Source organism: Condylura cristata, unplaced genomic scaffold (assembly GCF_000260355.1).
Source record: "Condylura cristata isolate star-nosed mole 26May11 unplaced genomic scaffold, ConCri1.0 scaffold00010, whole genome shotgun sequence".
Taxonomy (NCBI): domain Eukaryota; kingdom Metazoa; phylum Chordata; class Mammalia; order Eulipotyphla; family Talpidae; genus Condylura; species Condylura cristata.
The window spans coordinates 38,146,120-38,172,224 of NW_004567111.1; the positions used below are offsets into that span (position 1 = coordinate 38,146,120).

The 26,105-nt window shown below is 35.3% G+C and overlaps 2 protein-coding genes across 3 annotated transcripts in view; both read right to left on the reverse strand.

The window, feature by feature from the left end:
- Positions 1 to 12,484, reverse strand: part of ZC3H13 (zinc finger CCCH-type containing 13) — a 71,684-nt gene extending 59,200 nt beyond the window's left edge. Inside the window, exons 1-4 of the mRNA XM_004680144.2 lie at positions 12,211 to 12,484; positions 6,830 to 6,955; positions 6,404 to 6,513; positions 3,461 to 3,572 (exon numbers count right to left, since the gene is read on the reverse strand). Coding sequence (XP_004680201.1) covers positions 3,461 to 3,572; positions 6,404 to 6,513; positions 6,830 to 6,946 — 339 coding nt within the window. The 5' untranslated portion in view covers positions 6,947 to 6,955; positions 12,211 to 12,484. The remainder of the gene's footprint in view (positions 1 to 3,460; positions 3,573 to 6,403; positions 6,514 to 6,829; positions 6,956 to 12,210) is intronic.
- Positions 12,485 to 13,450: 966 nt separating this feature from the next.
- CPB2 (carboxypeptidase B2 (plasma)) overlaps positions 13,451 to 26,105 on the reverse strand; it is a 34,976-nt gene continuing 22,321 nt past the window's right edge. The window contains exons 7-11 of one of the 2 annotated variants that reach the window (XM_004680145.1): positions 25,365 to 25,475; positions 22,875 to 22,968; positions 19,961 to 20,163; positions 15,746 to 15,833; positions 13,451 to 13,635 (exon numbers count right to left, since the gene is read on the reverse strand). In XM_004680145.1, the coding sequence (XP_004680202.1) occupies positions 13,451 to 13,635; positions 15,746 to 15,833; positions 19,961 to 20,163; positions 22,875 to 22,968; positions 25,365 to 25,475 (681 nt within the window). The remainder of the gene's footprint in view (positions 13,636 to 15,745; positions 15,834 to 19,960; positions 20,164 to 22,874; positions 22,969 to 25,364; positions 25,476 to 26,105) is intronic. The other variant, XM_012723194.1, reaches the window with a different exon arrangement.

A 26,105-nucleotide genomic window follows, 5' to 3' on the forward strand; every position in this document is an offset into this window, starting at 1 on the left:
CAAAATAAGAAAAAAAAATTCAGGCTGTGAAAACAAAAAATCTGTACTACCTGTGCAAACATACCCAAGTGGAGAAGAAAACTGATGCCGCCAGCAAATTTCCAGTATCAGTAGTCAGACATATGGGCAAATCTACACTGAGGTTCCAGACAAAGAAATAAGTCACACCAACTATATCTTTGCATAAAACGTGTGATTACTTTTTAACAATGTTTAACAACTGGAATAATTCGTTTTAACAATATAAAAAAAATACATTTGCAGATTGCACCAGTTAAAAACATGGTAATTATACAATATGAAATGAAAACCTGTTTAAAATTCACTGTTAATTATTCCCATACTATACAATTATCAAATCCTACCAAGTGACACATACTTTTCCTCCATTTGTAGTCTTAGCCTTCTAAACTTTTTCCTTTGAAATAAGCATTATTCCTTTTTTACTTATCTTTACAAAGATCTGGCTCCTAATTTTTTTATTTGGTGAGTTTCTAACTTCTCTTATTTTGAATGTTAAGTCTTTGAAAAGAAATTGCACGTGTATTTCCTCACTTGATTCTCATTGTAATTTGAGACATTAGTGCAGATATATTTTAGAGCTTAAAAAGCAAGGTCAAAAACCGTAAAAGTGTTACAGCTTTCTGATTTAACTTTACTGCACATGATCACTTTTTGTAATAGACATTGTACTATCCCCTCTGTTACTGTCATCTTTTCTTCACTTAACCAGAAACATAAAGATTTAGAAAAAGAACAAGGTAGGGAATATTTGTGAGTAGGGGGAAGCTAGAGTGACAAGAACAGACTGTGAATCAAAACCAATAATTATGAAGGCACCCTGGGAGGTACACTTCCCAGAGACAGAAGTTTAATGATAAGAAATTAGTTTTCAGTTCAAAAGATCAGAAAACCAAGTCTTGATGATGGAAAAGACTACTTTCATGTCCAAAGTCAAATAGATGGTAGCCCCAAAGGTATCTCAAGTAAGCTAGATGTTAGTGAAACAACTTGTGATTCAGTTATAGATTGAGATACGAAAAAGTAATTTAAACCATACTCTTAGATTCAGGGTAGAAATCAAGGATAAACACGTTTATATAAAATTTTTGTTTGAAGAGATGTTATTAGGTTGGAGACTAGGAACTGTACAAATGAACAAAAACAATCCTTTGAAAAAATAGTGGCTATGGACTAAAAATATTTCAATGTCTCAAAAGAAAACCTTTGAAAATGACATAGGAACCAGAAAGGTCATTAAAATGGTAAGAATATGTAAAAAAAAAAATTATATATACATTAGTTGAAACATTATTGCAACTTTTAATTTCTTATGAAAGAGTAAGCAGAGTCAAGACTTTAAGAACAAAACTGATGAAAAATACTGGACACTGACAGTTCAAAAATACTGAAAGTCACGTAACTGTACAACTAAGCATGTTTAAAGTGGTAAATTTTATTTTACCACAATTTTAAAAATGGGGGGGGAGATCAGAACATACAAAGACCACCACACATTTGCTGAGATACTTTGGATAAGCAAACGGATTTCTCAGATATCACTAAATCCTAGAGATTATCCCACAATGATGAGTTATTTAATTCTTTCTTAAACGCAGCCACAAAATTTCTCCTAAGAAACAGGGATTGCCCTAGAGTGCTTCAAATACTTGAATAATCCCCTATCTGACTTTATATATTCAGGGGTTTAATTTTGATTTCAAAGCACATTTATCTTTGTGTTCATTACATAAAATAACAACCTTGTTATATAAAAGAAACAAAGTTCTTTCAATTGTTTGAGAATTTCTAGTAAAATGTACTATTTATAGACTTTCTATAAAAATGTACTATTATTTCCTGAGTATTTGAAATAGTCATTATTACTGTCAGTGCAAGGACTAAAAACAAAAATTAGCTATCCATAATGATATGAACCTAATATACAAAAGGGGTCAAAAACCAATTCTCTCCTCTCTCCATCTTTGTTAATGGCATAGAAAGTCCATAGTCAGATTTAATACCTCCTCCTCCATTTATTTTTTTGGTCAGCAAATCCTGACACTTCTTAAAAAAAAAAAAAAGTCCCTCATTAACAGTGATAATCTTGGCTGGAATCACCTAGATAGCCCTTTTCAATAGGACCATAAAGCCATATACCTTTTAGAAGCTCTGTTACCACATTAAAAATAAATACTAGGGCCCTCCCTGGTGGCGCAGCAGGTTAAAGCACAGCACTAAGACGCTAAAGCCACTTCAGCATGAGTTCCATCCCCGCCCCGGAGGTGATCCACATGGCGCAGCAGACCTCTCCTGACCCAGCACCAGCTGCTCCCCTCAGCAGTGTACTTCGTCAATATGCTTGTTCTGCTCCCCACTGTCTCTGGTAAAGCCTCTTACCGACCCTGCACCCCTGGCCTATACCCCAGTTCTGTATGCACAAATAAATAAATCTTTAAAAAAAAAAATTACCTCTAGGGCCCTCCCTGGTGGTGCAATAGATTAGGATGCAGCACTGCAAGCTGGCCACAGCCGCCCCAGTGCAAGTTTCATCCCCAACCCCGGAGGAGACCCACATGGCACAGCAGAACTCTCTGGTCTCACCCGCTCCTCCCCTCTGCAGTGTACTTAATCTGCCTACTCTGCTCTCCACTCTATCTCTGGTGGATCCTCTCACCATCCCCGTACCTCTGGCCTGTACCCCAGTTCTGTATGGATAAATGAATCTTTAAAAAGAGAAAATTGGGCCCTCCCTGGTGGCGCAGTGAGTTAAAGCACAGCACTGAGAATCTAAAGCCACTTCCGCATGAGTTCGATTACCGCCTGCCCCGGAGGTGACCACATGGCGTGGCAGACCTCTCCTGACCCTCCCGCTGCTCGCCTCAGCAGTGTACTTCGTTGAGCTGCCTGTTCTGTTCCCCGTTCTGTCTCTGGTGAAGCCTCTCACCGCCCCTGAGCATCTGCCCTGTACCCCAGTTCTGTATGCACAATATTAAAAAAAAAAAAACTACCACTAAATTTTGTGGTCATGTGTTTTTTTTCTCTTTACCTAAGTTGTTTAGTTCAGTTTGTCATCACCATGCCTTCCTTTCATTGATTTTACTTGTAAATATTCTCTATTGTCAACCACTTCAAGTTTTCTTGGAAATAGGCATGACATCATAGTTAAGTGAATTCTGAAAACTCAAGAATTCATTTAAGATACTCATAGTGCTCTTCAAAGTACAGAAACCCTTTGAAATTCAGCTTAAGATCTGTCAACCAATTCCCTACATCTTAACAGTAAGAACTGAAACAATTAGAGAACTGTGAGATTTTTGCAAGAATTATTCCTCCATAAGTTACATTATCCACACCAAACACTGTAATACATTATCACACACAAGATATTATTTAAAATGGAATGTAAGTAACAAATCACTACTGAAATTTAACTTTGTTTTGGGAAATTCATGCCTACCCTAACAGGTGAGGATGAATCCTCTGTATTTCGTTTCTGGGACTCAGTGTCCACATCCTGACGCTTGTTCTTCATTCTTTCTCTGAGATCCCCTGTAGGTCTTTCTGGTGACCTTTAACCAAAAACAAACAAAAACCACAACAAAAGTCTATATATATATATAAATTTATAAATCACAATATAATTTTTGGGAACTGTCCATGGTCCCTAAAGTTCAAAGAATTTGTTTCAGTTTAAATATTAATGTATAAAATATGAACACTTAGAAGTTCTCCACAAATACCAATGAAAATGTACACATTAAAGTCCAATAGACTGGCTAAGTACTAATGATATAAATATAAACTATTGAGTTGAAATGTATTTGGAATTAACTGCTTAATCTGTTTTCCTACTGATCACATAAATATACTAGTTATATTTGAAATATAAAAGCAGGGAGACAGTTTTAAACCATAATATCCTAAAATTAATCTGAACCAACAATGTTTTCATCTCTACACACATGCAGCTGGATGTAACTTCAACTGAGAAAATACTTAAAGCTTCTGAAGTATTTCTGAAATTATCCCTTTAATTTTTATTAAAATTATTTCAGAAAAGAAAATAGTTAAAGGATTCTGGGCAAGATTTTAGCCAGTTATTTTACATTCAGTTGTGGAATTTTTTAATTAAGAAAAAACACAAAATCACATTAAACATTGCAAGGCTTCATAATGCCCTAGAAATTTGAAAAATAACTATTCAAAAATGTTCACACCATTACTAAATGAGAAAAAAGAAAGCAGAGATGGAATACACTGTGCCTTTAAAGAACACTCTGAACCCAGGGCTATATACATTCAGGAATAGTACTCTTTGGCCTCTAAAAAAGTGCTTTATAATTTTCCTTAAAAGATAAAAATAAATTATTGAAACAAATAAATATACGCTTCAATTTATCAAATCAATTCCTTCACTTTATCATTAATACAATCCATAGTGAAGAAATAATTTCAGTTAATTCTCTCTAAAGGATTTCATTGAAATTTGAGTGTAATTTCAAAAGAATGTTACTCAGCAATCAAAAAAAAAGATAAACACATGCCTTTTGCAGCAACATGGATGGAGCTGGAAGGGATCATGCTTAGTGAAATAAGACAGAAAGAAAAGGAAATATACAGATGGTTTCACTCATAGCAGGAATATAAAGGACCAGGGGAGAAAATAATCACAATAATAGTAATGAACAATTATACACCAGAGACATTTTATGGGGGTGCAGTGAAGAGTGGGATCAAAAATGGGGAGCTAAGGGGGGGGGAGTGCACTGGACTGTGGTGATGGCACATGGGTGACTTGGTAATGGGAAGCCCACAGGGATTACAACTGAGATGGAAATAGTCATGAAATGATGTAAAAATAAGCTTATATTATTTAAAAAAAATGTGTATAGTTTTAGAGTTTCATATTAAATGTTTTCAGTCAATGTTGAACTTGAAAATGGAACTTAAGAACTAGTACATTTTTTAATTTTAATTAAGTGCACGTAAATCTTATGTGCCCTAAGTTCCTTTGTAATAAAATAGTTTATGGTCTTGTTTCTACCTTTAACAGTACCTTGGCAGGTGCTTTATATATAAAGAATGCTCTATAAATTATTTAAAAGGCTTATAAATAAGCATTTTTAAATACATTATCTATTTTGAATCACATTGTAAGTTATATTTTTGTGTCACTAGAAAAGGGGAAATATACAAATACAAAAGCTATGAAGTGGAAAAATACGCACAACAGCAAAATTATAGCAAACTTTTTCTCTAAGTCTTTTGTCCAGTTTAGACCACTATCTGCCTACCTTCCTCAATATTACCTCCTTTATAAAAATTCATAGCTAATAATCAATTTCAGAGATTAACTAAAACATGCACTTTTACATGCATTACTTTTACATGTAAAAGTAGCAATGTAAACAAAACAGAGTTTCCCTTGAACAATATGACAAAGATTAATGTTCCCACATAAGCAAGAGATAAATGACAATCTAAATACAAACAATTTTTCAGCATCACAATTAAAATGTACAATATTTAAATAAAGTCAGCTAATGTTGAGCTCATATTAAATTCTATTAGGCTGTAAAATCTACACACACACCAAAAAGTCAATTTAAAAAATAACTTCAAATACTAATGTTCATAATTTATGCTAAAAATTTGAAAAATTATTATTCAATAATTTTCACACCATTACTAAGTGAGAATAAACAAAGTTTTCAGTGTGCCTTACAGCATTTAGGCACACTAAATTTTAGAGCTAGATAAATAACTTATTTAGCAAACAAATCTAAAGTATGTGAGACAATCGTATGTGCTGTATATTTCAACACTATAACAAAAATACCATGAAGAAAAATGAAAGGTCTTTATTAGGAAAGCTTCTCTGTCATCATTAAAGGCAAAACATTATTCTAAAGGACAGTACATTTGTCATATAAATACATATTTTCATTTAGATAAATACAATTGGTAAGAGATTTGGCAAATGCATTTCACTTACAGAACTAGCATAGGATGTCTTTTGTCCCTAATTGAATTTACATGTAAAGAGAGCTGAAGTCATATCCTATCTAAATTTCAATATTGTAATAGTTGAGACTCATTCACTAAATATAAATTCATGAAATTCTGTCTCAAGTATCAATTTAATACATGATTAGGAGAAAAAATAAGCCATACATACATACAAAAAAAAGACACTGTTAGATCAAGCAGGTAAGTTATTTTTAAAGCAATTGTTTCATCAACTTTGAAAATAACTCAGATCTCATTGAACTTTGACTACTGCTAAGACTCCTACCAAAATAGAAAATCTGACCAAATATATGGTTATTTCACACATTTATACTAAATTACAAAAGTCATCTTCTAACAGTGTACAAACAATTCAAAGATCTCAATTTACCTTCTATAACTGCTGCTATAACCTTTACCACGGGGTGAAGGGCCATGCACGAATCTACAAGTGTTTCCATATAGACAGTTGCCAGTCTTCAGCCAGTTACGACATTGAGTCTAAGAGACAGATATTACTAAGTAAATTTCATATTTAGTTCTGGAAAAAGAAGATGCTAATGGGAAAAAAATTTAAACAAACACTATCAAAATTCCAGCTAACCTGAAATATATTGTTACCCAAATAATGAAAACATAGTATCAGAAAATGAAATGCCCATAAACCCTATCACTCTTTTCATTTTAATAAAAGATCTTTTAAAAATTTACCAAACCAATATTCATCCATTATAATCAACTTTGTGATGCAAATCATTACTTCAAGAATAGGACTGTTAGAACCCCTGTGACTGTGCTAATGCTAACGACAACTCACCTCTGTTGTACTGCCAGTGCTGGGTCCAAGCCTTTCAAATACACTGGGTCTTCGGGATGTGCTATCAGATATGGTCTTGGTATTTTCCACTGTGACTTTCCTTCTAATTTTTGACATTTTGTACTACTTTAACCAAAAGAGAGAGAGGCAAGACAGTAAAATTCTTCAGTTTTAAATAAGCTCATAACTTGTGAGTTAAAACTACAAATAACATTATAAAATTATAGAGGTTATTACTCCAGAGTTTAAAAAAAAGAAAGCATAGGAGATCTCACAGAAGTTAACTTCTAAGACATACCATACTAATATAGCAACTTTGAAATCTGTTGGCTAGAATTTTAGTCTTCTACAAAAAATATGATTCTACTAAGTTTTCAGAATACATTAAACCTCAGATAATAATAAAACATATTCAGTTTCTAAGTTCCCTTAAAAAAAAAACTTTCAAATTTTTAGTTAACTATCTTTTAAGGAAAACTATCCTATCACTCTCCAACTGGTTAACTGGAAAAGATAGCCATTAGCAACTAAAATGGGACAGTAAAATCTGATTAGTATTATACTGCTAGAAATTATGTTTTATGCTGGTTAAGTGAAAACATTAGTGATGTTTCAAACATAGCTCTGGACAAAACTGACTACACTATTTAAATATTTCTTCTTACGGAGGTCAAAAAAGAACAATCTAAGAATATAATTTCCAACATAAGAAAAAGCTGAAAGTTGTTAAAATGACTTTCTCTCAAAATAAAAAAAAACTAGAAAAACTCAAGTGCTTCTATATTATTCTATATTTTGTCTATATTACACTGACAAAAGTAATAGAGTATTTTTACAACAAGAACTATTTTTACTATTAGTAACAAGAAGTTATTTACTTTAAATTCTAGACCTAAAATAGCCTGGAGAGTATACTACTCTAAAAAGAACTACTAAGACACATGGTAATTTTACCAGCCTAAACTTTACTTGAAATTTTGTTTTCAAAAGTTCTAGAACTTTTACCTAAAACTTCTAGCTGAAATAAAAGTTCCATTTGGTGTAGAACTGGTCTTTCTACAAAGCCCACAAATGTTCTTTAATGTATTTTCAAAGTAAAGAAATCACTTGAAATGAAATCATGGTAATACCAATGCAAACTGAAAAAAAGGCTTATTATTAGTTCAGTTAGAAACTACTTTTCCCATTTTTATATTTATTTAAAATTTTTCCTCATATTGTTGTTTATGAGGACCCAAGGGGTAAGAATATTTGACAAGTGTATAAAGATAATGAAATATGAGGTAAATATGAAAAGATATAATATCGTAGTTTTTAATTAGAAAAATGCATATTCTTTTTCTTTCATGTAAAACACAATCACAACTTTACCAGCAATTAAATTTTAGTGATTCAAAGAAGTTAGAAAATAACTAAAATTACATATTTTAAAAATCTGGGTTGAGTGTCACATTATAGAACAAGAATTTCCTGTAAAATAAAATCACTTAGGTATCAGTCACTTTCCAAGCAAAGAACTATACAGCCAAATCTGTACTGAGGTTAGTATTACTGGTAAATTTTCATTGATCCATTTGAACCACTTAAATAAAGTGAAAGCAAGGTAAGAGGAGCTGGGTTCTAGAAGATGTAGAGCTTTACCTGGTGAACTCACTTTTTAACAGTTTTTATCTACGCAGGATCCAGTAAGATGTACTGAATACCACAGAACAAAAACACCTTTTTAAAATTTCACTATGCATTATATTAAAGGACAGATGAACATTCTAATCCTTATTCACTGATTTTTAAAGCATTTACTAAAGATCTTTAAAAAACCAAATGCATCCTAAAAACTCCATTTTTGATTATTAGTTATCCAGAACCTGGAAACAGGGGCACTATCCCATCACGCTATTTCAAGACTAACCCTAATCTTACAATTTTCCCTCAGTGTCAATGGAGATGGTTAGATCTTTCCTCCACAGGCTCAACTCTTATCCCCAACAGGCCTCCCCCAACAATAACAAAAAATTCAGTAGTGGTGACTTTCAAAATTAGGGCAGTATGCTATTTATTATTATACATGAAATACTGGCCCTCCATCATCTCTCTTGCTTTTCTGCGGGTGCCAGGTATTAAACTCTACTATTTGTCTTCTTGTTCTGTGATCTGTTGCTTTTATCAGTACTCCACTCTTTTCGAACTTTACTTTTGGAAAGCGTAGCCACACAGCTTCTCTCCAATCCTAGGTCCCTAAGCCTTGAAGATTTCAAAGGGTTAGCATTATAAAATCAAAGACAATTTTAGTGAGGTCTAATGTTTCAGTCTTACATCTCTCATTCCTTTCTTGCACTACAAGTTCCTTCCATTAAAAACTAGGCTACTTTTACATGTGACATCAAGAAGTACTCAAAGTTCAAGTATGTAATGATTATCGTGGGAAAGTTTATTTCTAGCTACTAGTGACTCATCCAACTCAGGGAAAAGCAGCAATGAAGTAAAGATGGATTTTCTTCTGAGTTCAACACTGTACACTTTGTTCTAAAAGGTAGTGAATTTGAATGCCAGGTTTAGGTGACAGGGAGGGCATTGACAAAAATTAAAATACAATGAAACAAAAAACTGGGAAATTAAGAATTGATGTTTTATAACTGAAAGCAAGAGGAATTATTCTAGTAATTTTTCTAGAAATCAGTACTCAATAACAGCTATCAAAGTATTACCACCAAAACATTTATGATTTTGCAAAGATAAAAATGTTATGTTTGTAAAGAACACTAATATTTCAAATTCTATTTGTCTAAATATACACACATAGTCTACAATACACCAGAATAATTAAGTCATACATATCAATTTAAAATTGTTACCAGTAATTAAAATTTTCTATTTAAAAATCTGAGTCCACAAGGAAGCTAACTACCCCAACAAAATGAAATGGGGATTTGGTTGAAAGGGGGGGAAAAACTTTTAATTAACATCTTGAACAGGTTTCATTAAGAAATGTTTCAAGATACATGAGAAAACTTAGAAACAATAAACATTAAGATAACACATAAGTATTAAAAGTTTTCTCTATCTTGGAGACTTTGAAGATTTTCTTCAAGTTTATTTACAAACATTCCTTGGGTTTAAGAATATTAATCCACATTGTCACTTCCGCCCACCCCCATCCACCATCACTGTGCAGACCAGAATTAGTAAGTCTATTGAGCTATTTTCCCATTTCTCTCTATTTGCAAAATAAATGGCAGACACAGTTACACTCTTTCAATTGAAAAAGAAAAACACAGGTCACAAGTATGAACTTATTAAGACATAACAAAAAAAAGTGAGGACTGCTCCCAGAAACTTACAAATGTCACAGAATATTCAGTTTCATACTATAAATATGGCTAAGAAAGGAGAAACACAGGGACCTCTTTTTGAATTATTATTTAAGCTTAATTACAAAAACCCTGTCAATTCTATTATGCTCACTTCAATCCAGATTGATAGTGAGGTTTCAATTTCCAGCAGAGTATAAGGCATATGAAACACCTGAAGGGGGATGAGCAGCAGCACATGAGGAAACTATCAAATAAGCAAATAAAAAATCAAAGTACTGATAGAATAAATCCCTTTCCATTAAAACCCTAAACTTTAAATGCTTATATTAAAAATAACTTCTCTTCATAATTACATTTTGTATTTTAAAAGGAAAAAAATCAAAGTTTATTTGATGCATATAGTCTGTGAGAATTTTTTAAAAAGAACCTTTTAAAATAGCCGTGTAGAGTGCTTTTATGTAAATAAACTAAAACAATTCCAAACTAAATTCCAAATAGAACTAAAAGAAGTTGATTACACAGACCAGTTAAGACAATACTGCAGCACTGCCCAGAAAAAGCAATGTTATAAAAACTAGCCTTCTGGCAACTACTGTGAAGTGAAATGTAGAAGAGCAGAGACACTCCTCCTCCCCACTCCCACCCCGCAAAAAAGACACATCAGGTATCAATACCAATTAGTTCCAAATGCTACTAATTTCCAGCTGCTACTAATCATCTGAGGAAATAGCTCCAATTTTATATACCACTTTAGGAGAAGTGAAGAAAACTAACGCCCACTGAAAACTAATTCTTCAAACAAATGTAAATTTATTTTACACTTTGCTTTCTATATGTAAATGTCAGTGCATATTACAATACAAATACTAATGACTTGCTAAAATTTTGACAATTTACGGAAGTCAAAATAGAATCCACCTGTTGGATTTTAGTATCAATTTACAGATAGAAAAACGAGAAATTTAGGTATGAATATGCATATCTTAATATGCAATTAATGCGCACCAATAATTAAGGAACCAGTAGATCAGGTATTTGATAAAATTGGATTCTATCAGAGTCACACAGTAAGTTTATTTGAACGTCTAACTGTTACACACAAAAACTGATAGATAATTATAACCAGATTCTTGCTGAAACTGTCGTGCTATAATCCAAAGATTTCATTAAAAATTAGAAGTTATTTGAAAACCTAGATTATGTTCACACAACTACCCAAAATGTTCTTTTACGTACAGCTAGTAATTTCAAATATTGCAGAACTAGACTGCTAGCCAGCACCACAGACATACGTGCTGCATAAGCATTTGGATTTGCTACAATAGTATCTGTCTTTGAAAACTTTTAAAATCATTTATTTAAAAAAAAAAAAAAACCTGCAGATTCCATACACCCGTTGATTTTCACCATAGTTCAACTGCTCCAATCTGGCCATGAAATTGACAAAAACACTACGCTCCGCAAACAAGATGCTATCAATATCATTCAAGTAACTTTAACTCTGAAAAACATTTTCTAACCAGGTGAATTACCTTAACCTATTTAGAAATAGTGCCTGACATCAGGCCCTTTCCAACTTCATTAGACCTTTCACGTTACTGACAGTTTGCAAAAGTAACTTATCTAGGAACAATGGCACTCCCCAACTCCATGGACCTAAATGGTTGAACCACCACCGCCGGGAAAAAGGCAAGATGAAATACAACTGAAAGCCGACCCTTTCCTCTACTTGGTCGGAACCATGAAAGGAGTCGCTAAACCTACGCATACTCATCTGCACCCTTCCACCGCACACAAACGCCGAATACCACGAAAGGAGTCCTAAGTCCACATCCAACGGTAGTGGCCAGACTAAGGCTTTTGTGAGAATTTAGCTTGTCCTCTTCGGAAAAAATCTGCAGAATCAGTGTGAAGGCGAGACAGAGGGCCTAAGCACACGGAGCTTCCACAGAGTTAAGAGTAAAATGCTACAGAACCCAAACGGGGCTAGAGGACAACTCAAGGCCTCCAAATTCCACCTTCGCCAAACGTCTTTCCCGCGACACGCACGACAATTTACAGAACACTTACCTCCTCCACGACCTCCCTTCGCAAGCGCTGTCCAGAGGTACCACCGCCACCACCGCTCCGAGGAGCGGGGAGGCGAATCTCGTCCCCGCGCCTGACCCCGGGAAGACGACGACGAAGAGAAGGTGCGCGCGCGGATCCCGGGCACTAGCCTTACGCTTGCGAGGAGGCCCCGGGACAAATCCGCCCGTAGCTTCGCCAGGGTCAAACGAGACCCGGGAAAAGAGTGAAGAATGGGAAATGGAAACAACGACGAAAAAGCTACCAGGCCGCTAAGAGAACCGCCTCAAAATGCCGCCGGAAGTGAAGGGTTCACCCGGTAGCGCTGTAGACGGCGGCAGCTTCCGGCTGCCAGATTAGTCGTCAGCGCACAGGCTCCGCCCCTAATGGACACGCCCCTCTTCTCCCTCCCGCACCCTGGTTAACCTGGATTTGGAGAGCAATTAAAAATGAGCACGGCTGCGCCTTGTGAACGATGCCGGGAGACGAAACTAGGAGCCTGCGAGAGCCATCATTCCTAGTTAAAAGTGATTTTAGAGAGACTGGGTTTCGTCCTTTATTATGAAATTTCTTACAGTAAACGGCAGTTGTAAATGCGCAAAATGCCATATTTGTTGTGGAAAGTAACTATCAATACAATCACTCATCTCTCACCAGTGTTTATTGACAGCCTGCTTTTGACACCGCTCAGCTTTCTACACAGTTGCCTATCATTTTAGAACAAACACAATGCAAGGTTGTGGTTTTGTTTAGTTTTATTTTTTTCTAGCCCCCCTTCCACTTCAACACGGTTGTGTTTTTAAAGGTGCAAGCAGATGAATTCTCTCACCGCCCCTGCACCTCTGGCCTGTACCCCAGTTATGTATGCATAAATAAATAAATCTTTAAAAAAAGAGAATTAAGGTGCAAGCAGAAATCTCTTGAAAATGCGAAGCAGAAATCTTTAATGTACTTGTGATTAGCTTCCTTTTGTTGTTTAGGGTCCAATGAGCTTTGTTTGGGATGGCTAGTCAAATGTTGTGAATAAAAAAAAATCAATGCCTAACTGCTAATAGATAATAACAATTTTAAAAAATGAAAACTTAATTTGAAGATAGCATTTATTTTTTTCTTGACAAAACCAAGCATAGGAAATTCTTATATCAAACCTATTGATAAAACAAAAAGCAGTACAATGATATGGGCTTATTAGGATCAGCAAATTAAAACTGGAAGCAGAGTGGAAAAAAAAAGGGGAGGTACATTAAACATTCCTGACGACATGCCAAGCTATTTTAGACACAGCAGTGAGAGCTTCTGTACAACTGGGTTTAATGAAACTCTCTGGCAGCAAGAATCCATATTTGCCTTTGTCTCGAAGTTCAATTGTAAATGAGTATTTGATGCCCAAGTCATAGATCCAATCATCTCCACCTCCTGGAGCAAGGTCTACAAGAACAAAAACAAGAAACTAGTTTATGAAATAACATTTTTTAAATTAAGTAGCACAATAAGATTTTTTTTATCCCTATAGATGAAAGAGGTTTTGCAGTTTTTTATTTATTAAGTAATCTAAATTTCTGGGAGAAAATGGAGATCGAAAGTTAAGGAAGAAAATAAAAGCCAATTTACAACCTTACCTAGGAATGAAAAATACCTATGTGTTTTAGTGCTTTATTTTTTTTTTGTCAGTGCATGCATTCACATTTTCCCTAATTAAGATCATTCTGAACAAGCTACATACACACAAGCATATACATAGTAACAAATTTTTATGTATGGAGTTCAAATTTACATGATCATTTTTACTGCTCCCACAGAATTGCAATGGTAAACTGGATAGAGTGTATTTAATTGTTTATGCATGTATGTATTTACAGATCATTAGATTGTTTTTCTAATTGATATAAACAACTTCACAATGACTATCGTTTTTTATACATTTTTATACATTTTACACTTTTTTGCTTCTTTTTTTCTTTAGGATATTCTTTCCTAACAGTAGATTGTTAACCTAAGGGGTGTACATTTTACAATTATGAAACATTTTGCCAAATAACCTTCAAAATAATTGATCAAATTTATACTTCTCTAATTGGTTAAAAATATATCCTCTTCCCCTCAGTTATTAGCCATGTATGCATATCTGGCATAAATGAAAAATATTTAATTATCTGTGTTTCTTTGATTACCAATATATTATTGTTTATACATTTGATTACTTGTCTGGTCATTTTGCTACTTGATTTACTTTATAAAATGTTTATAGAAAAGATTAATGTTACTAGCCCTGTGTAAATTGTAGCTACTAACAATTAACTTGCCAAATTAGCCAACCCTATTAATTGGATACTATAGCATGTATATGTAGGGGAGACAATGAATTTTTGTTTTCCATTTTATTTTCTATCTAATTATTTTTGGCATGTAACTGTGATTATGTTTTGGGAGACAATAGTAAAAAATATGGGAATCCTTGGATAGTTCTGAATTGTGAAAGGAATTTGTGGGTTTCCTGTATAACAGTTTGAGGACCTGGGTTAATAAAGACAGTAGTGGGCTGGTGACAACAAAAAGCAGATACACCACATTGACTAAGCTGACTCCAGCTTGTCCTCAGACTCTAGCTTGGCCAGCTTGTGACTGGAGAGGAAGAGGAACATTCTAGACTTTCTACAAATAGGGTCTCTGTCATTTAAACAATTTATTGAAAATAATGGGAATGTTACTGTTTATGCTTCTGCAGATGATACCTATTAAAGGAAACCCACTGGCTTAAATTTCACATAATTGTCACGTGTCAAAAAATTTTATTCTTTTGTTGATTTTTCTAATCATTAAAAAATAGAAAACCAGTCTTAACTTACAGATTATAACAAAAACAAACAGGAGGCTGAATATAACCTTACAGTCTCAGTTTGCTAAACTTGTTATATGTGATATTTATGCTCCCCTTCTTCCATCTTCTCCAGCCCTAAAAGTGCAAAATCATAGTCTCTCATTCCACTAAAGGCGATGGAGTCACTCAATAAATATCTTCCAGTATAAATTAATTTAAAATATAGTTAAGTTTGCCACATACCAACCCTCAACAGTGTGATTCACACAAAAGACATTTTACTACATTATTATGGGTTGTACTCTTGGGCACAGCCCGGCACTAAAGAACATCTAATGTAAATAGTGTTCCCTAGATTTATATAGCTTCCAAGCTGTACTAATTGATAATGGTGGCCATGGTCATCTTATATATATATATATATATATATATATCGATACTTTATGACCTTTCTGCTTCACTTAAATAATGTGATGCTAATTCTATAATCTTAAATGTCATTTCAACCTTTTGGGGAACATACATTTATTAACATAGTCTTGTTTAGCATTGTCATAACTATTATGCTTCCACTTCCATTTCTGGTTGTTATAATCCAATTATTTCACATGGGGCTCTGCCTCAATGTTGCACTTTGAAAAATTAAATATACACAAGAAAACCAAACAGATAGGTATTTTTCAGAACTCACAGTTATGCAGTATCTTAAGAACTACTTACATAAACTTTCTGAACCTCTGCCATGTTTGTATATGACATTTTTACTCGTACGCTGGATAGCACGGGCCACTTCACTAGCCAGCAGCGACTGAACTCGATAGAATATAAAATTTCAGTTAATCTGCAGCTTTAAAACAGGACAGGTAGAAGTTTGTAAACACTGATACATTTATTAAGTCAAACTCTATGAAGAAATACATAGTAGAAAGCTGTTTGCAGAGTAGAAGGGAGAAGGATGGGTAGCTAAGGAGATGTCAGTCAAAGGCTTCAAACTTCCACCTCTAAGATGTCTAACTTCTGGGAATCTGTATACAGTACGGTAACCTAGTAAAACAATACACTGTGTCATATACTTAAAAATTGCTAAACAAATAAGTCAAATATTTTCACAAAAGAAAAAGATAATTTTGTGAGATGATGGATACATGTTAGCTAACCTGTTTCACAGTCTATACTGTCAAATCATCACATTGTACACATCATATTTACACAGTAATACATCCATTAGCTCAATAAATTGTAAAGATCTATAGGCACAAAATTCTAGATTTGTCTAAAGGGAAATTAAGAAGAAAATTATCTTTAAAAAAATGTTCACTTATAGAAATCACAACTAGATGGCTTTAAAGTATAAACTCTTCCAGCATACTAAAAATTGTATTTAATTTGAAAGGTAAATAATTCTCATGCTTTTTAAGAAATTCATTTATTTTGTAAAACGCAGCATAACTATATCTCAAATGCAAGCAAGTTGGGGTTATACTATTCCTGACAAATTATCACCAAAATTTAAATGCAGTTTCTCTAAACTGCATTTATAAACACAATATGTATACCTAATGAATACATGATTTCCTTCTTGTTTTCTCAAAAATTTTTCTTCTTATGTCAGATATAGTAACTCCAAAGGATTCCTCCAATAAATATTATAACTTAGTATGGAACAGGATAATAACTAATTTCCCTATTCTACTGGATTTGTTCATAGCTTACTCATATTTTTCTGAAGTCAGAATTAACATTTTGATATTCATTATCATCCTCAAATTACCCAGAGGAATGTCAATAAATATTTTGTTGTGCCATTCCTTCACTCAAAACCAAATCTTAGTGGGCCCCATCATTTACAGAATAAACTGCAAATTTATTCTGAAACCTAGACAAGCTGACCTCCTCATAAGCTGACCCCACTTACTTTCTGAAGGTGTCATAAGCTGACCTCCTCATAAGCTGACCCCACTTACTTTCTGAAAGTGTCATCTTTCACTTCCATACCCTCACATCCCCTGAACAACTTCCTGTGGGAAATACTACCTCCTCAGTTTGAACTGTCCTCCTTTCTCCGCCTGCCTGAAAAAGTCGTATCTTTCAAGGTCTGGTTAAAACTGCATCTGTTTCTTGATATCAATATCATTCTGTCATTCTTTTTTTTACTGTATGCCACCCCTTAATCAAATACAAATTTCTCAAACACAAGAACTTGATCACCTCACATAATCAGTATTTTTTCTGAATAAATTAATGAAACCAGACTTTGCTAAATTCAGAAGTCAGTTCTACCATCTGTGTTACTTACCAATTAGCACACCTCTGATACAGCTATTGGTAACATCTGCTGTGACTGAATTCCCTAGCCATATAGTCATGTTCTTAAAGAGCAGCAGCCTAACTAATTTCTCTTTCAGTGTCTATAGAACATAGTGCTTTACACATACAGCTTTCAATAAATAGTTGTGAAAACAGCAATCTACCGCAAATAAGTCAAAATCTGATTAATGCTATTTCCAAATCATGACAAATAGTCTATCATTTCTTCAAAAATAATACCAATAAAAGAGGTTTTCTTAAAAATTTTTCCTTTGAGTAAAAAGGTAAATCACAAGTATCAAGCACATTTATATTCTAAATAAAATATAGAATACAGAAAATACAAATAGCCATATATTTGTTATCAGAAATCACTAGCTTCTGATGTGGCTACAGTTTATTCTGTTAATCAGGTCGGAACAAATATGAATCAGTATGAAGCTAAGCTCTATATTATGATCAGATTTTGGACAATCATTGGACTATTGCCATAATACTTCTAATGTCTGAAAAGCATCTGGAGTGAGGATTTGGCTAAGCCTAAGCACAATCCATCAAGCACCCTGCATCCTTTGCCATCAGGCCAAATATACAACATCTGGGACCAAATGTGATTGGGGAAGTTGCAGACTGTGTGCCATTATAATAAAAAATATAATTAAAGATAGTTCCTCCCCCAGTGTTGAAATTGAAGGAGATTTTAAAAGGACCAGACACTTTGGGATTGAGGAAATCAGTGTATAAATAAACCCTGATGCAAATACCAAAGGGATGCATGTTATCTGAGACTGGATCCATGGTGGCATTGTAGAAAGTTAGTGACCTCAAAGCAGATGCACAATGGCGGAGATTCTTGTCCTTGTCTGTCCTTTATATATGGAGCAGGCTGTAGGATGCAGGATACTGCCTAAGAGCAAGGTCCTGGCCTTTGTATGGATAGAATAATCATACAGCATCAGTTGGGAGGGAGAGGTGAGAAAAGGGAGAGGTGAGACTAGAAAATATGTTGTCATCCAGAGCGCCAGGTGTTGTGAATTTGCCTGCCAGGCACTCATCTGCTTGTTGATTTGGCATTGTAACTGAGATCAAGCACTAGATCCCAGCCTTGGTTTCAATCTTATCAACAAGATTTTCCACTGGTCAGTTTCTGGAGTCCCTTGTAATACATGCTCCTCATCCCTCTCCCCTATACCTCCTGATGTATATAAGTCAGGAGTAAGCTTATGCATCAGTCCTCCAACCCCCAGGTGTTCCCAGTCATACCCCATGATGCATGGCCTTCCCAAAATGAACAAGCTTTCTGCTCTTGATTGATCTGAAAGGCACCTTGTAAGATGTGGCCCTGTGACTCATTGACCAGGCAGTTCTGAACTTGTACAGGTATGCAGAACTGCAGGTTACAAAAAAATGGTGTCCAAACAGATGGTTTAGGATTAGGAGACCCACATATGGCTTCACATATAAATCAGGTCCAGCTGGAAACCTTCCCTCCTCACCTTCAAGAAGCTTGTCTGATATTTGCTTAGGAACCTATCTGCTGGACTCAAGTTCATTTTTCCAGGGGAAGGCCCCATTCTTTACAGCTCCTCAGTGAACCAGTAACAGGAAAAGGGGAGTTTCTAGGTTCCCTGCCCCACCCAAAGGAGGGTGGAGCTGAGCTGGAAGGAGAAGAAGGCTAGAGAAAAGAGACTAGAAAAGGAAGCAGGACAGGGAGCCCAAAGGAGACCTGAGGGAGGCACAGGGGGCCAAGAGACATGTGAAGAAGCGGCTCTAGTTTCTTGGTCTGGGGCTGGTTAAAACAGATGTGTATGAGAGACCTGAGGGGAGATTAACAATGGCAGCTTTTATCTTGATTTTGATTTTGCTCTTTTCCCCCCAGACTCATCTGGCTGTTTCTGGCCCTTTCCTATAGGTGCCTGCCAGAAGTTGCTTTAGACTTGTTGCAGGCTTTCGGGCCTTGATTTTGGCCAATCCCATTTGGGTGGAATTTTACTCACAAGGGAATGGGTAATTTTGTGTGTTTGATTTAGAAACTATATCCTGGCCCTCCCTGGTGGCGCAGCGGGTTAAAGCACAGCACTGAGAAGCTAAAGCCACTTCCGCATGAGTTCGATTCCCGCCTGCCCCAGAGGTGACCACATAGTGCAGCAGACCTCTCCTGACCCGCCCGCTGCTCCCCTCAGCAGTGTACTTCTTCCATCTGCCTGTTCTGCTCCCTGCTCTGTCTCTGGTGAATCCTCTCACCCTCCGCATCTCTGGCCTGTACCCCAGTTCTGTACCAATAAATAAATAAATCTTAAAAAAAAAAAAAAGGCAACTATATCTTTTGTCTTGTTTGAATGGCACACTGATTATATTAAAATTCCTTTCCATTGAAGGTCTTATATGTTTTGTTTTTCTGCAGTGGATGGGAGAACCTATTTAGAGTGGGCAGGTTTGGGGGCTCAGGGATTCCCCTCTCCCTGCCCTGTAACAAACCCTGTCCCAGGAAGACTGTCAATAGCATTGCAAAAGGCATATCCATTTATCCTCTAGAGAATAGTTTTTCCCTCAAATTTAGTTTTTCATTTCTGAATTCAGATTTTATTTCTGAAATACAATTGAGGAAAAGAAGTAAGCAGCACTTACCAGTTCCTCATGGTCTTTGGTTTTGGTTCTACTATAAGAATATGGAAATATGATGGTCTGGGAGTATGAATGTATACTGATGTAAGCTTTAACTTGGTTGATGTTCCTTCTCAAGAAATCAGCCACTGCCTTCACTTCTGGTTCCGACTCAGGATAAAGTCCACAGTAGACTTCTGAGCATGGTAAGCTTGATGCACCTTCCTCTGTAGTGAATTTGATAGAACAAAATTGTGTGGGGATGCACAATAATAATTTGTGGGAATATACCTTGGCTTATACTTTCTCCCTTTCTATAGTATAACAATTTTCTGTGAGTAGACTAGAAAGAGCTCTGTAAAAAAGGTTTTTGGGTTTCGTTCAAAGCCTAATATTATCTACTCACACAGCACCCTAACAGTGCTGCCTCAGGACAGCCATCTTCAAACTTAAGAAGTTGGGTAAGAGCCCCAGAGATGTCTGTCTTGCCACCAAACCTGTGCCCATGTCAGAAAAATGAAGCCCATTTTCCTTAATCCACTCTAAATTTGGTTTTCATGATACATTCTGTTTTAAAAATTACTAGTTATTATAGCCTGTAAACGAAAAATCTCATTTGGGAACTCAGAATATGCAAATCAGCCAACAGTGCGCCTTCTAACTTGCCAATGTGATTTAGTATATAAAACAGGATGGTGATATTTGGTGCCAGTATAATTTTTATTCATGCCTTTAGGAGATTATAGTATACATGACTTTGGATGGTAGCCCCACTCACAACATTCTTCTTTGTGTCCTAAATTCACAGAGGTGGAGCCCCAGGGACCCCCCTCTGACCAAAGGACGATTCTGTCCTGGACATCACAGATTAACCCTTAATTGGGGTCTTCTGTTGTCAGTTATTCAGCTAACCTGAATCTCTTCACTCAAATAGAGACTAATATTGTAGTCTCAATCCAATTGCTCTCTTAGACTAAAAGGTTAGCAGTGGTAACACTGCCAGCTGACACCCCCAGGGGAGGCTGTATGTTGGGAACTGTGCTAACATTTACAAGTAACATCTCATTTCATCCTCACAACAACCCTATGAAATAAATACTGTTATTTGAAGAGATGCAAACTGGACACTGTTGGCAGCACTCATGCTTTATAATAAGAGGCTAATGCCATACTGGTTAGCACCCAACCACTTGATTCCAATCTTGGCTTTGCCATTTAACAGCTACCTGGCCTTGGGTGAATTTTGCACTCATCTATACCTCAATTTCTTTAACTATGAGATGGAAAAATGAGGATTTAATGAGGATTCAATGAGCTAGTGCATATAAAATACTTCACACAGCACATGGCATGTTCTAAGTGTTCAGGAACTGTTTCTCATTGTCTTAGCAGTCCTCATCATCATCCTCATGCATCCGGACTCTAACAGAGTCATGCATGACACAGAGATGAGATGGGAAAAGACCCAGCTGAGCCCTCTACCCCACTCCCTGCCCTGTTTCATCTATTTTGGAGGTTCAGCTGCATCCCTGTCCTTAAGTTTCATGGGCTGCTCCATTATCCTTACAGAGTATTTCTGTCTTACTTAAGTTTGCTTTCTTCCTTTTATTTGCAACGGAAACAGTCTTCATGATTGTTAAACATTCTTTTCCCCACAAGGAAAGATTGTGCCAAACATCTAAGGTATTTCTATGCATTTTATTTGTGCTAATATTAAAATAATATGACAGGACAAACCAGTTTAGTTCATTTTGAATACTGCTCTTTTCCTCTGATTATAATTCTAGAGAATAGAGATTTTAACTAGGGATAGAGATAAGGAAGAATAGGAAAGAGTTGAAAGGAAAGGTGGTGCCCTCATATATGCTCTCAAACCAGAGATATGCAATAGCATTATAATGCATATGCCATATTTAAGTTTTCAAGCAATTGCTTTACAATAGAAACAGGTAAAACTTAATTACTATAGCTTACTTAACCCAATTTGTACAAAGTATTATCATTTCAAATATAAACCATATAAAAATTGCTAAGATATCGTTGAATGGCTAATGACTTTTTCATACTAAGTTTTCAAAAATCTTCTTAAATGAAATTTTATTGCTTTGCCATTTTGTTTATTAAATCAATTTCAGGAGGGCATCTTCAAAACTTGCTATGTGCCTATGTCTCACCACAAACTCTACCCAAGTTCTTGGGCCATCACACTATCAAAATGACCACCTCTCCCCTAACTCCCTTCTCTTTCCCCTCTTGCAATCATCAGATTTTCATGTCCTCTGAGATTAAATCCTCAAAATCTGGTGTGTGATTTTCCACTTAGACAAGTCTCTTCCTTCCAAGAAGAAAGAGACATTAACCAGGGTTATATGCACACAGAGAATCCACCCTGCTGGCTCTTTAATCTTAGACTTCCAGCCTCCAGAATGCAAGGAATAAACCTTTCTTGCTTAAGCTTCCCAGTCTGTGGGAATTTGTTAAGAAAGTGAGTAGTGAACACAAAAGAAAATGTTTCAAACACTATAAAGATTTATTTAAATACCTGGAAATGAGAGGCACCCTCCAACCCTGGTCTTTGAAATTATTAAAGTAGAAAATGCAGTTGTTTTCTTATGATTCTAGAAAAATAGAATTTTAGAATATGAAAAATAGAATTTGAGATTTTGAAATTTAGAGTTTAGCATTTGAATTAGAAGGGACCTTAAAGAACTGGTCCAAATTCCATATTTTAAAGAAGAGGAAAGGAAAGGGAGAAGGGGCTGAGGTGATTTGCTGGCTTTAGCCAGTATTTATATTTCATTTAAATAAAATTTGTATTACTTAAACTATTTCCTGATTTAGAGAGACCTCCCCTGCTTGTTTGAATTAATGGGTTTTTCTTTTACAAATATCACCATTTTAATAACAAGACATTGCTAGAGTTGAAGTAAAAACCTACCACACCAGTGTTTGGAGGCAAAGTTCCTGTTCAGGTCTGTTCCAACGCAAAAACTATTTCCATGAAAAGAACGGTTCTTTCTCCACATTCGATCCTAAATAAAAAAATACAGATGAAATAGGTGTCCACTGGATATTCAAGGAAAGACAACATTCGAAGTGCAAATGGTTGCACTGTGTTTCTCTCCAACCCTGTTCCCTGTCTATTCAAGTGTTGGTCATGGTCACTCTTGAACCAAGCAAAATCATAATATTTGATCTATACACATAAAAATTCATTTGGTTTTGCTATACTGTTTCGCTATACCCTCCTTATTTGATCTTGTTTCCTTTAAATTAATGCTATACATTGTCACATTGAGTTCATCTAAGAAAAGCAAAATTATTCTGCATTTCAACTTAAACTAAAATTTTGAATCATGAGCTTTTTAAAATTGAAATATATTGGCATAGGATATTCCAGTAATCTTAGGTGTTCCAGCACGTTGATGTGATACATGCATTTGTTATGGCATCATTGCCATGGTAGAGATACCATTTCCCTCATGTCACATAATTATCATTTCTTTTTTTGTGGTGGAAATAATTATGATCCAGTCTCTTAGCAGATTTGATGATTATAATGTAATATTGTGGAGTCATAGGTTTCAATGCTCTCTTCAAATTGAATTTGACAATCTCTAAAAACAACAGGAGGTAAACCAGTGCATATATCTCTAGCCCGATGGCTCCTTTAATTTAATTTAATTTAACCTAATACTGATTTAACCATGGTATTTAAACATGAAGTAAACTCCCCCATTGGATTCTGGGAGTAAGCTGAAGAATATGTTCATCTAAACAGTTACACAGACTTCACTGAAGTTCTGGATTTGGGTGATGTGGCATTCCTTTAGACTACTCTCACCAACCTTTTGCCAAGCTTTGCAAACTTCCAACTCCTGGTCTGTGGTTCAGTATCAACAATTGCCCTGGAGAAAGCTACATAGAGAGTTAAAATACAAAGGACAGCTGGATAGGAGCATCTATCTAAGGGGAGAGGGGCTAAGTTCCACAGTGATTCAGATAAAGGCATAACTATTATAACACCCATGAATGTGGCCATTTACTGAAATTATATTTGTACTACATTAGGTATTTCTCATCTTTGTAAAAGGTTTGTCAATGACCACTTGCAATATTTTATGCACAGTATTCTTCTAACCTGAGCTAACTTTTCATCAATCTTCTCCACTATTCTCATCTCTACTCCACAAATTATATCCTAAATGAAATAATTTCTGATAATCCTATGTTTCCAATAGCTCCAATTATTTTCATCCTCCTTAGTGTCTATATTTGCTATTCAGGTAGGTTTTTCTGAACTTACATATGCTCAGTTATGTTTTATGTATACTTCATTAAATTAGAAAGGATTGTACTTCATATTACTTGAGTAATTTTACATGAACCATGATGTTGATGGACTAGAAATACCATGGATAATGGTTGCCAGTATAGATGAGTTGACCAGGATACTCATATTTATGCTCATGTTGAGTATAAGTATTAATTTAAGTACCTAGTAAAGAGCACTAACGTTTAAATTCACATAAAACTTAGAAGGCAATTCTGTTTGAATGCAAGTTCTGTAAAACACTTCTAAATCTTGTCATTCAAACAATTCCTAGTAGGGATGACTGGATCTAGGAATTGTGTGCCAATGGTAACTAACATTATAAAAGAGATAGAATCAGACATTATGCACCTACTGATGGAAGGACACACTATTAAAATGAAATAGGCTTGCCAAAAAAGGCCAAACCTAAATCTGGATTAGCATATGCAATCTAAATATCAAACTTTAGAAAATACACAGAAAAAATGTCAAACCGCAACATGACAACACTATGAGCAAATCTTGACACTGAGAAACACTTTTCTTCAATAAATAAGGTGGGTAAAAAGAGAGAGCTGGGAAGAGGCTGTACGGATTAAAATGGAATTAGGGGTCATAAACACCAACCATAACATACATGTTTTATTGTATTCAGAATCAAAGAAATAAAGTTAGGATACAACTGGAGATTTGATACCAATAGGCCATTTTATGATACAAGTAAATATTCAATTTTAGGTATAATTTATACTGTGGCTATTTTTCCTTAAAAGACCTCTTTTATAAATGCATATCTAGATATCTATTGATGAAATGGTATGGTGTCAGAATTTTGCTTCAAAATAATATAAGAAAGACAGAAATGATTGTGGGACACAGAGGAAAAAAGATTGGCCATCAGTTGAGTATTGTTGCAGCCATGTGATGGGTATATTAGAGTTTACTATTTTTTCCACTTTCATATATGTTTGAACTTTTCCATATTATAAATTTTTAAAGTTGTTTTTCATTATAAAATCATTGTACCAAGGTCTAGAAGTCTATGAATAGTTTCAGTCTGTGCATCTTATGTCTTTAAAGGGAGCATCTTTTGCTTTCTTTGCCTTCACCTACCTTTTTCCATGTGAAGTCATAACCATCCACATTAACTATTGGCATAACATAGAAATCCATGTGCTTCAGGAGATTGGTATATAGCTTATCTTTCCCATAGAACTGAGTTACCTACAAATTAAAACAAGTATGTTTAGTAATATCTTTTTGAAGTCCATACAGCCTCTCATTTTTATTTTTTTAAGATTGACTCTTATTTATTTATGCATATAAAAATTGGGGTAAATGCCAGAAGTGTGGGGGTGGGGATTGGGTAAGAGGATTCACCAGAGACAGAGTGGGGAGAAGAACAGGCCTACTGACCAAATACACTACTGAGGGGAGCAGTGGGCGAGACAGGAGAGACAGGAGAGACAGGAGAGGTCTGCCTCGCCATGTGCGCACCTCCAGGGCGGGATCCAACTAGCACTGAAGTGGCTGCAGCTCACTTGCAGTGCTGCGCTTTAACTGGCTGCACTTTAACCCGCTGGCCCATAGAGCCAGAAATTTTCTAAAATTTCTTTAAGGAACAAAAAGAACTTATTAAAGTCATAAAACCCAATGTAAAGATTTAAGGAAACAAAAATCCTAGCTACAGTCCACATGCTTGTTCAAATATCTATACCAGTTTTAAGAAAGTGAGTAGTGAAAAAAGTTTTCAAACACTACAAGCGTTTACTTACAAAAACTGAAAATAAGAGGTACCCACTCCACCCTGGTCTTTGATATAATGATATCTGCTTATTAAAGTAGGGAATGTAG